We start from the raw sequence: 12660 nt of genomic DNA, 5'->3' as shown, positions 1-12660 counted from the left end.
CGGGCCCCGGGCCCCGGGGCTGGTGAGGCTGGGTCCGAGCGGGGGCGCTGGCGAGTAGCCGGGGCTGCTAAGGGAGGGGAAAGAGGAAGGTCCAGGGCCCCAGTGGAGGGCTCCCGAGGGTCGGGTGGGGGCGGGAGGCTCCAGGGGCAGAGCGGTGGCCGGGCCACAGCGAGCCCCGCGGTGCCGAGTGCCCTGCGGCCGCTGGCGCAGGTCCCCAGGCCCCCGAGGGATCCGGTGGCCGCGGCGGCGGCGTCCTGCCGTGAACGCTGCAATTGCCATGGGGACAGTTGGGCATTAACGGGGACCAGGCCGGCTAGCAGGTACACCCTGCGGGGGCCCGTCCCTCCTCCCGTTCCAACGCCCCCGGCAGGCACGGGCCTAGGGAACCGCGCCGGGTGTGCAGGCGGGAATGTGGGTGAAGAGCGCTGCCCGGAGGTGAGCGCGGCGGACGCTGCCGGGCAGCCGGTAAGGTGGCCTCCCGCCGTCTCAGGCCAGCGAGAACGCGGACGGGGAGACCCTGCGGAGTGGACAGGCAGCGCTGCTGTTGAGGCAGGTCCCGGAGTGTGCCAGGAACTGTCCAGGGACTCCGCACCATGATGGCCGTGGAGGGGTCGACCATTACCAGCCGGCTCAAGAACCTGCTGCGATCCCCATCCATCAAACTGCGCCGGAGCAAGGCAGGCAGCCGGCGAGAGGACCTCGGCTCCAAGGTGAGTCCTCGTCCCGGGAGCCGCCTTTCCCCGGCCCTCCCCTCCTTGGCTCCGTGTTCCTCTCTCACCGTAACTCTTTCTGGGGAAAGAGGAGAACTAGACGGTCCTGTGGCTCCCAAGGATCGAGTGTGCCCGTCTCTGCCCTCCGGAAAGCAATGGTTTAGTTTTAGGTTAAAGGAGAAATAGCAGCAGGGGTGGGCGTGCTGAGATGCGTTCATGGAAAAAGGATTGGGAGGAAGGCAACCTGGATTCAATTCACTACAAACGACGTCTGTGCTCGGGGAAGCCAGGTGATGTGCTGTGACGCCGTTTCCCTTCTTGGAAGAGAGCAGTGGGATCCCATCTGGGAAGGGCTAAGCTGTGACTAAATGTAGCTGCAAGTGTTAGTGCCATAGCTGGGTTATGTAAGACAGTAGTAGCATAAAGAAATATGCTAGAACCGCCCGGCTGGTGTAGCTCAGCAGTGGAGTGTCCATCCCGGAGCCAAAAGGTCACACCAGTTTGATTCTGTTCGGGGCACATGCCGGGTTGAGGGCTTGCCCGCCAGTAGGGGGCATGCAGGAGGCAGCCAATGGACAGTGTTCCTCTCTCATCGATGTTTCTCTCTCTCGATCCCTCTCCCTTCCTCTCTAAAACCAATTAAAATAAAAAAGGAAAGAAACATGCTAGAACACCTAGTCTGAGGAATTGGCTTGGCAAATGCTCTTCCCTGGGGTCAAAATATATTTATTTGTCTCTTCAAGAAATCTAAATTAATTTAACCGGAGCTTCTTGACTTCTTAGGAATGATAACAGCAAAACAGTTCTCCTGGTTTAACTCTTGAGCGTTGCTATTTCATTCACTATATGCCAAGAGCCACATGCCACCCTGCTGCCGCCCAGTGCCTCAGAGGCCAGTCCCTTTGCATCCACTCAGTTGTCTGGGTGTTGGCCTTTATGTTTTCTTCAACTGTGGTGAGGCCCACAACTTTGAAAATACAAAAGTTGGCTACATTTATTGAATCCCTGAGGGATTCTAGGGCTTTGTTCCCACAGGATTAGATTAGACCTATGTATATTAGCATTGTTTAAACAGAGTAGTAGCCTTGTGTGGTACAGGATTGCTACAGGGAGAGGCATTTGAGACCACAGTGTTTTACTGCCTTGTATCTCTTCAGAGATTAGTAAAGCCAATGAGAAATGATTGAGAGTGCTAATAGGGTTCTGGGAGGACTTAGCTCAGAAAGCTGTCCCTTAGCAGAAGCTTACTTGAATTTAGTCAGAAGGTGAACAGCTTTTCTGTATATTTCTCAGAGGTCATATTAAATAAAAATTGGGCCTGGCCAGTGTGACTCAGTGGTTGAGCATTGACTCATGAACCAGGAGTTCATGTTTGATTCCCAGTCAGGGCACATACCCAGGTTGGAGGCTCGATCCCCAGGAGAGGGCTTGCAGAAGGCAGCCGATCAATGATTCTCTCTCATCATTGATGTTCCTATCTCTCTCTCCCTCTCCCTGCCTCTCTGAAGTCAATAAAAAATAAAAATAAAAAAAGATATATATATATATATTTTAAAAAGCTAAATCGAAATTGGCTACAAGGTTCCTTGGCAGTGAAGATAGTGACTTTTCCAAGGACTCTATTAATTGTTGTTCATATTCTCCAGATGCAGAATGGGCCAGAAACTTAGAAACTTTCTTCAGTTGATTCTGTTCACTCATTTTTTGTGTTGGGTCATTCTTAGTGCTACAAACACTTGTATCCTTGATTGGTAACTTGGCAATGACCAGCACTAGTAGAGCAATTTTCTCATATCTTTGTCCTCTTTTTCTGACCGAGAATGGTTTAGGTAGTATAAATGTATGATGGAAATTTAGTCTTCAGTGTTAATACTTACTGTAATTTTTGTCTGCGATCCAGAAGATATGATCATCATTCTTTAAAACTTCCCATGTTGTTCATTATTAATGCATTCAACAAATATTTATTGTACCTATTATGTGTGGAATCAGTGATGAGTAAAACATTCTTTGCCATCAAAGAGCTTGTGGCTTGTCAGACTTGTAGACAAATAATTACAACATGGTGTGGTAAGTGGTGCCCTAGGAGTATGCAAAAGGTGGTAATGGCGGCATAGGGGCGGGAACCTAAGGGGAATTAGGAAAGACTTCACAGAGGAAGGGATGCTTGAACTGTGAGTCCTGAGGCAAGAGGAGAAGAGAAGCTCTCCAGGAAAACAGTGAAAAAAATCCGTGTTTCAAATAGGAATTCAGTACTTCAGACTTTCTTTTTTTTAATCCTCACCTGCAGATATGTTTTTATTGATTTTTAGAGAGAGAGGAAGGGGGGGGGGAGAGAAACATTGATTAGTTGCCTCTTGTATGTACCCCAACCTGGGGAATGAACCTGCAACCTAGGTATGTGCCCTGACCAGGAATCAAACCTGCAACATTTTAGTGTACGGACGATGCTCCAGCCAGCTGAGCCACATGGCCATGGCAGTGCTTCAGACTCTGTTTGTTCCAGAGCTGTGGAAAAAGGAAATACTTAGCTGACGTTGAAAGCTTTCAGTGGTCTGACAGAGCAAGAGTACTTGCGCATATCTTGAGTACTTATCCAAAAGTAGTAACTGTCTTTGTGGGCTTAGGACTCCACGGTATCTGACTCCTCACACTCCTTATTAAAGACTCTACCAAAGATGACTCTAAAAGCCTGCCTTGTGGTAACCCACATAAGATTTGGCGTATGAAGCTTTGTTAGCTGCTCTAATGTGTAGTGGCTGTGGGTAAACACAGTAACATTCAGAGAGCTTGTGATTCATGGACAACAGACTCTGAAATAAAATTTGAAGGCCAGGTCATACGCCTTTTGGGGGGCGGGGAGCAAAGAAGGAAGTGACAGAGGGCCTTTATGTAGCTCTTACCTCAGATGGCCTGCAGCTTTGAATCATATTGTTCCTTCTATCTAAAGCAGGGGTCCTCAAACTTTTTAAACAGGGGCCCAGTTCACTGTCCCTCAGACCGTTGGAGGGCCGGACTATAGTTTAAAAAAAAACTATGAACAAATTCCTATGCACACTGCACATATCTTATTTTGAAGTAAAAAAACTAAACGGGAACAAATACAATATTTGTATTTGCATGTGGCCGCGGTCTGTAGTTTGAAGGCCCCTGATAAAGTAGCCTTTTCACTAAACTCTCCACTTATTTTTTAGGTCCAATTCTGTATTTACTGGAGCCATAAGGCCTTTTCTGATGGGTTCTCCCCCCCACTACCTTGGAACCAATTATTCTTTTATGTATGTCTTCATTTCCAAAGGTCAGGTGTAATGTTCTTTATTTCCTTTATATCACACTGTACTGTGTAAGATATGCAGTAAATACTAAATGGATGAGGAAAATTTAAAGATGTCAAATATGGTAGGGATAAATTTGGAATTCTAAAAGAATAGGAAATGATCAGGAGGAGTTGTGTGACCTCTTTAGAAGAGAAATCAAAATGTTGAAAAAGAAATAGAGATGCAGCCTAGGTAGGTGTGGAGGGCGTGAAAGAGACAGGGAACTACATATATGCAGAAAGTGGTCCTCATGAAAGGCTTTTTAATTAAGGAGAGACCTATTTTTAAAAGATGTTTAAAATACGGCTAAAAGCTGAAGTGAGATCTGTAGAGATGAGTATTTAAATTATTAGAGAGAGAGCAGATGAGAGCTGGGATTTTAAAACACTTCTCCAAGGAAGGTAATTCTCTGCAGTATAATAGGATTGGAAGTAATTTGAGGTTTTATGCTTTTTCTGCTGGGTCTTGATGAAGTGTAAAGTTACCAGTTGTAAACATCCTTCAACTTCGAGCCCTGTACAATTAATTATCCATTCTACTTCTCCCCTCAGTTGAGGAGATATCTCAGTTGAGATTTTATATATATATATATATATATATATATATATATATATATATATATATATATATTTAATGCCCTTGACCGGGATCGAACCTGGGACCTTTCAGTCCGCAGGCTGACGCTCTATCCACTGAGCCAAACTGGTTAGGGCTTAAGGCTATATTTTCCTTAAGAAGTAAATGTGTGTGCTCTTGATAGCTAGCCCTCCCTCTCTTTTTTTAAGTTTCTGAAAGATTTTTATGTGAAGGGAGCTGGGTTGTTTTTCTCTTTTAACAAAGGATAGAAATGGACTGAAGCCAAACAGGCAAGATTTAAGTTAGGGATACAAAAGCATTGCCTATGCTGGAGGGTTGTTAGATTTTGAAAAAGTAAGTGAAGGAGGTTTTGAAATTCTCCTCCTCCTTAATAGCCATTAATCCAGTCTGGGTTATATATCATCCCTTCTGGAAACAATGGGCAAGGCAACTTGCAGCTTGCTTTTGGTTATCAGTTTTTATGAATCTGAGTCTAATTAATTCTCATATCCCCCCCCCCCCCCCACACACACACACACGTACCTTTTTTCTCTCTCATTTTCTTGTCCAATTTTTCCTATCTAATTATATGGTGGTACTTTGAGCCTTTTAACATGTGTCTCTGTGAGAGTTTGTGTAGGTGACTTTCATGGAGGAGGAGAAAATTGGCAGTAAATCTAATTTCAATTTTTGCTCAGTGTTTGAGCCCAGGTATTAGTATTGAGATTCTTTAATCCATCTATTTGGCAGTAGAGAAACATTTATTTTTAATTAATGTTTAAATGAAATCCTCACCCAAGGATATGTTTTTCATCCATTCTAGAGATAAAGGAAGAAGGGGAGGGGAAGAGGGAGAAGGAAAGAGAGAGAGAGAGAGAGAGAGAGAGAGAGAGAGAGAGAGAGAGAGACAGACAGACACATCAATGTGAGAGAGAAACATTGATTTGTTGCCTGCCTTACATGCCCTGACTGGGAATTGAACCTGTGACCCTTTGGTGCACAGGGTGATGATGCTCTAACCAACTGAACCACACCGACCAGGACAAAACATTTATGGATCATTGGCTCTAGCTTGATGGTTCTCACTTGGGGAAAGGGTCAGGAGGGCAGTGAGACATCGGAATACCTATGCAACATTTAAAAAATACACATTCCTGGGTCCCATCCTAGCTATATGGAATCAGAGCTGTGAATAAACTCTCATCATTGATGTTCCTATCTCTCTCTGTGGGTAGAGTTTGATAGTTGTACATGTACTGTTACACCAGAAGCCTCCTGCTGGGGCTCTGATATCTCTTGGCTTCATACTTAAGTCCACATTGAGGCTTCTTGAGAATATGTAAAACTAGCCCAGTTTTATTCTTCTCCTTGAGTAGTTTAAACATTTAAAAAAAAAATTTCCAGTTATCATTGACAAAATATTATATTGGTTTCAGGTGCACAAATAGTTATTAGACTTTTATATCACTTACGAAGTGATTACTCTGATAAGTCTAGTACCCATGACACCATAAATAGTTATTACAATATTATTGACTATATTTCCTATGTTGTACTTTACTCTTTTTTTTATTGTTTAAAATATTACATGTCTCCTTTTTCTCCCCCATGGAACTCCCCCAGCCACTCCCACCCCGGAAGGCAAGCTCCCACAGCCCCAGTGTCTGTTCCATTGATTATGCTAATATGCATGCATACAAGTCCTTTGGTTGTTCTCTAACCTCCCCCCTGCCCTGCCTTCTCTCTGAGGTTGGACGGTCTGTTCAGTGTTATCTTGTCTCTGGATCTATTTTTGTTCATCAGTTTTGTTGTTCATTATATATCCCACATATGAGTGAGACCATGTGATATTTATCTTTCTCTGACTGGCTTATTTCGCTTAGCATAATGGTCTCCAGTGCCATCCATGCTGCTGCAAATAGTAAGAATTCCTTCTTTTTTACACATATGTAATACCCTTTGTAATACTTTAAGCAATAAAAAATAAATTAAAAATTCCTTCTTTTTTATAGCAGCATAGTATTCCATTGTGTAGATGTACCACAGTTTTCTAATCCACTCATCTGCTGATGGGCACTTAGGCTGTTTCCAAGCCTTAGCTATTGTAAATTGTGCTGCTGTGACCATAGGAGTGCATATATCCTTTCTGATTGGTGTTTTGTTTCTTGGGATATATTCCTAGAAATGGGATTACTGGGTCAAATGGGAGTTCCATTTTTAACTTTTTGAGGAAACTCCATACTGTTTTCCACAGTGGCTGCACCAGTCTGCTGTACTTTACATTTTTATGCTAGGTTTTTATAACTAGCAATTTGTACATCTTAAACCTTTCCCCTTCTTCACCCATCCCCCTTACACCCCTCTCATCCAGAAGTAATCATTTGTTCTTTTTATCTATGAATTTGTTTCTGTTTTGTTTGTTCATTTATTTTGGTTTTTAGATTTCACATATAAGTGAAATCATATGTATTTGTTTTTCTCTGATTGACTTATTTCAGTTAGCAAAATACCCTCTAGATCCATCCATGTTGTTGCAAATGGGAGATTCCATATTTTTTTTGTAGATGAGTAACATTCTGTTCCATGTATGACATCTTTTTTTTCTTTTTTAAAAAAAATATTTGTATTGATTTCAGAGAGGAAGGGAGAGGGAGAGAGAGATAGAAACATCAATGATGAGAGAGAATCATTGATGGGCTGCCTTGCCCCACATTGGGGATCCAGCCAGCAACCTGGGTATGTGCCCTGACTGGGAATCGAACCATGACCTCCTGGTCCATAGGTTAACGCTCAACCACTGAGCCGTGCGCCGGGCTTCCTTTCTTTTCTTTTTTTCCATCACCATTTATCCTCCTTATACCCTCTTCCTCCTCTACCTACCAACCCCCTTCTGCCACTCCTGTTGTCTGTGTCCATGAGTTCTTTCTCTCTTTTTTTTCTTTGCTCAATCCTCCAACCCTTCTGTACCACATCTTCTTTATCCAGCCATCTATCAGTGGACACTTAGCTTACTTCCATAGCTTGCTTGTTATAAATAGTGCTGCAGTGAACATAGGGCTGCATATATCTTTTTGAATTAGTATTTTGGATTTCTTTAGATAATTACCCAAAAGTGGAATTGCTTGGTCATATGATAGTCCTATTTTTATTTTTTGAGGAACTTCCATACTGCTTTCCATCGTGGCTGCTCCAGTTTATGATCCCACCAACAGTGTTCAAGAGTTCCTTTTTCTTCACATTCTTGCCAACACTTGTTGTTTGTTGATTTATTGATGATAGTCATTCTGACAGATGTGAGGTGATAATCACATTGAGGTTTTAATTTGTATTTCTCTGATGATTAGTGATGTTGAGCATCTTTTCATATGTCTTTTGGTCATCTGTATGTCCTTTTGGGAGAAATGTCTATTTGGGTCCTCTGCCCATTTTTTAAATTGGAGATTTGTTTTTTTGGAGGGTTAAGCTGTATGAGTTCCTTATATATTTTGGATATTAACCCTTTATTGGAGGTGTCATTGGTGCATAACTTCTTCCATTCAGTAGGTTGTCTTTTTGTTTTGTTGATGGTTTCCTTCACTGTACAAAAGCTCTTCAGTATGATGTTGTCCCATTTATTTATTTTTTCTTTTGTGTCCCTTGCCGGAGGAAACATATTAAAAAAGATATTACTAAGAGCAATGCCAAAGAGTTTATTGCCTATGTTTTCTTCTAGGAGTTTTATGGTTTCAGGTCTTATATTTAAGTCTTTAATCCTTTTTGAGTTTATTCTTCTGTGTGCTATAAGAAAGTGGTCTAGTTTCATATTTTGAATGTATCTGTCTGGTTTTCTTACCACCATTTATTGAAGAGACTGTCTTCACCCCATTGTATATATATATATATCTTGCCTCCTTTGTCATAGATTAATTGACCATATAGGTGTGGGTTTTTTCCTGGACTCTATTCTGGTCCATTGACTCATATGTCTGCTTTTATGCCAGTACCATGCTGTTTAAGTTACTATAACCTTGTAGTATAGTTTGATAGAAATAGAACACTGCTAAGACTTTGGTAGTTTCTGAAGATGTGATGCTAATGGTATGGTCAAAGTGGGTGAGGATGGAGATGAAGTTTTTGTCTTATGTAATTAAGGTGATTTTATTTTTAAAGATTAAAACACCCAAGGACTTGATTCTATTCTTGTACTTTTATTTTTATTCAAATTTTATTTTTCAATTACAGTTTATGTTCAATATTATTTTGTATTAGTTTCAGGTATACAGCATAGTAGTTAGAGTCATATACTTTACAATGTATTGCTCTAGGTCAGTGGTCGGCAAACTCATTAGTCAACAGAGCCAAATATCAACAATACAACGATTGAAATTTCTTTTGAGAGCCAAATTTTTTTTTTTAATATATTTTATTGATTTTTTACAGAGAGGAAGGGAGAGAGATAGAGAGTTAGAAACATCAATGAGAGAGCCTCCTGCACATCTCCCACTGGGGATGTGCCCACAACCAAGGTACATGCCCTCGACCTGAATCAAACCTGGGACCTTTCAGTCCACAGGCCGACGCTCTATCTACTGAGCCAAACTGGTTTCGGCGAGAGCCAAATTTTTTAAACTTAAACTATATAGATAGGTACATTGTTATTAATTAGGGTACTCCTTAAGGCTTAGGAAGAGCCACACTCAAGGGGCCAAAGAGCCGCATGTGGCTCGCAAGCCGCAGTTTGCCGACCACGGCTCTAGGTCCATCATGCTGTCTCATGTAGTAAGATTTCATTTTTTTTTATGGCCAAATAATATTTCATTGAATATATGTGCCACAGCTTTTTATCCACTCATCTATAGGTTGCTTTCATATCTTGGCTATTGTAAATAATGCTGCAGTGAATATAGGTGTGCACATATCTTTTAAATTAGTGTTTTGGATATCTTTAGATATATAACCAGAAGTGGAATCACTGAGTCATAAGGCAGTCCCATTTTTTAATTTTTTGAGGAACCTCCATACTGTTTTCCACAGTGACTGCACCAATCTGCATCCCCACCAACAGTGCACAGGGTTCTCTTTTCTTCACATCCTTGCCAACACTTGTTTTTTGACTTATTGGTGATAACCATTGATTTATTGATGATAACCATTGATTTATTGATGGTAACCATTGATGATTAGTGATGTTGAACATATTTTCATATGTCTATTGACTATCTGTATGTCCTCTCTGGAGAAGTGTCTATTCAGGTCCTCTGCCGTTTTATATTTTTATTTTATTATTAAAAAAACTTTTTTTGTTAATCCTCACCAAAGTATATTTTTTCTGTTGATTTTTAGAAAGAGTGGAAGGGATGGAAGGAAAAAGAGAGGGAGAGAGGGAGATAGAGGGAGGGATGGAGGAGGGGGGAGAGAGAGAGAGAGAGAGAGAGAAAGGGAAAGAGAAAGAGAAAGAAAAAGAAAAAGATGTAAGAGAGACAAATCAGTTGGTTGTCCCTGGCACACACCCTGACTGGGGCCAGGATGGAACCCACAATGCAGGCAACCGGGAATCAAACCTGAAACCCTTCGGTGTACAGGACAGTGCTCTAACCAATTGAGTCACACTGGCCAGGTCAGTTGTATGAGTTCTTTATAAATTTCAGATATTAACCCCTTATTGATATATCATTGGCAAATACCTTCTTCCATTCAGTAGGCTGTCTTTTCGTTTTGTTGATGGTTTCCTTTGCTGTGTGGTTTTGAACTTTTCATGTTTTTTCTTTCCCATCCATTATAGATTTATGTCATTCAACATTTTCAGGTAGTATGCTTACTGGAACCACCCCTTTCTAACCTTTGTTTTTAGTGTTTTCTGTCCTTATCTTACTTTCCCAATCATAATACTAGAAATAATATTTATAGTGTTAACAATGACTACATCTATTGAGCTTTTGCTATGTACTGTGCTATACATTTTACATATCTCACTCAAGTTTATACCACCCTACTATAAATATTACTATTCCCATTCTATAGATCAGGAAACTGATGCTAAGAGAGGTTAGGTGAGTAGCTGGTGGTTTTACATAGCCAGTAGGGACTTGACTGGGAGTCAAACCTCGGCTATCTTAACTCTAAAGCCTACACTTAATTTTTATCCGGCTTTCCTTCCAGGGAGTCTTCATGTGCAAACCATCACACTGAGCATAGAAGTATGCCCAATACTATGCTGCAGTAAAAAAGAAGGAACTTTTGCCTTTTGCAACAGCATGGATGGAACTGGAGAGCATTATGCTAAGTGAAATAAGCCAGTCAGAGAAAGATAAATACCACATGATCTCACTCATTTGTGGATTATAGAGAACAACATAGACTGATGAAAAGGGACAGATCCAAAGACTGAGAAACCGCGATCAGACTATTAATCCCCAGAGGGAAAGTAGGGGAGGGCGGGGGTAAGGGGAAGAGATCAACCGAAGGACTTGTATACATGTATATAAGCCAAACCAATGGACATGGACAACGGGGGGGATGAGAGCATGAGTTGGGGGGTGGGGGAGGATGGGGGTTAATGGGGGAGATGAGGACACATTTGTAATACCTTAACTAATAAAGAATTAAAAAAAAAAAAAAGTATGCCCAGTATTACTATAGCCAAGAGTCACATCCTGCATTCAGCTTGGAAAATGGCAGAACCTGAAATAATGTACTTTTCTCCCAACATTCCCCGCAAGAGGTAGCTTAATGAATTTCACTGACTTATTTTAGAGCCCTCATTCAGTAACACTTGTCCCTCTACGTCCTTGCTCCTCTTCCCACCCCCAGCTCCAGATTTTCTGAGCTGGTATCCCTACTTCTCTTCCTATGGTACTCTTAGGAACTGTACAACTTGTGGTTCTATGGGTATATGAATGTCAGGTTGATAGATTACAGCTGCATGGTTCCAGATGACCATATACCGCAAGCAGTTGGTGCTTCTCTCTGGAGGTTGGAGTGAGGTGGGGGAGTGAAGTGGAGACCAACAGATGCCTTGGTTGTTTTGTGTGTGGCTATCATGAAACTAAACTGGTTTGCTCTTAGTTGACAGTTGATTGAGTAGCTCACACTCCTGCTGCTTGCTAGTGCTACCTACCCCAAATCTCTTCCTTTCTACCTCTGTGCTTTACCTTTTTATCTCTGTAGCTGTCCCTGTCCACAACAGACCTTGTCTTTGAAGCTGTGGAGAGTCTGAGTTAAAATGCCTGTTTTCTGTGGAAAAAAACGGGGGTTCAGTGAAAATGAACAAAAATGAGGTGATTTGTTCAACTCACCATTTGTCTGGGTGGGCTCCAGGGTTGCTAAGTTCCTTGCCTCCTCACCTGATTTCAGATTCATATCATGGGTTCCCTCCACCATCTGAAAGTAGAGTTTGTTCCTATGAAATCTTCTGTAAGCCGGAATGGTTTAAAGCAAAGAAAAAGTTACTGTTAATTTATATGGAAAAATTTTGGGGTGTTCTCAGACCCCCAGAATAACCTACTGAATCATACCAAATAATACATAAAACCCAAAATAACACTAATATATAGTAAAAGCAGTGCCACTCTCCCTACTTGGGGTGCACGCTGCCTTTTTAATAGCTCACTGCAAGACAAACACTGAATGCTATTTTCACTTTTTGCCTGTAAAAGCGAAAATCCTCTTAGGATTTCTTCCAGTTAGCGAAAACATGTACTAATGTAAAAGTGAAGTGGTGTAACATGAACTTTTGAAAAGTGTGGGATATCTTTATTTTGATCTATTTTCTCAAATAGGCAACAATGATAAGACGATGAGTGCAAAAGCATAGGATCTTAATGCATACTTTCCTGCTGCTGCCCAGTTAGTACTGAGGACAGGAAGCCCCAAGCCCGGTGGATTGAGTAGAGGGGCAGCCCAGGGACAGTTTGTGATCATGAGGGAGGAGCTCAGAGCATGGTCAGAAACCTTGACCCTTGCCACCTCTGGGCTACTGCCTTGGAGAAAAGCAAGCAGCTGCTTATTGGGACTAAACATGCAACAGGCAGCCTACAGGCCTGCCTCCATTTCATCACCTTGACACTCGCTGGTTAGCT

The 12660-nt window shown here is 41.9% G+C and overlaps 1 protein-coding gene across 1 annotated transcript in view; it reads left to right on the top strand.

The window, feature by feature from the left end:
* Positions 1-593: 593 nt before the first annotated feature.
* The window catches only part of LOC308520003 (mitogen-activated protein kinase-binding protein 1), a gene marked incomplete at both ends in the record, with an annotated part of 51129 nt that continues 39062 nt past the window's right edge, over positions 594-12660 (top strand). The window contains one exon of the mRNA XM_081092424.1: positions 594-710. Within this exon, the coding sequence (XP_080948550.1) occupies positions 594-710 (117 nt within the window). The remainder of the gene's footprint in view (positions 711-12660) is intronic.

The sequence above is a fragment of the Myotis nattereri genome (assembly GCF_964212035.1).
Source record: "Myotis nattereri genome assembly, chromosome: 1".
Taxonomy (NCBI): Eukaryota; Metazoa; Chordata; class Mammalia; order Chiroptera; family Vespertilionidae; genus Myotis; species Myotis nattereri.
The sequence above is the reverse complement of the archived record's forward strand: the minus strand, read 5'-3'. Positions and strand labels throughout refer to the sequence as shown.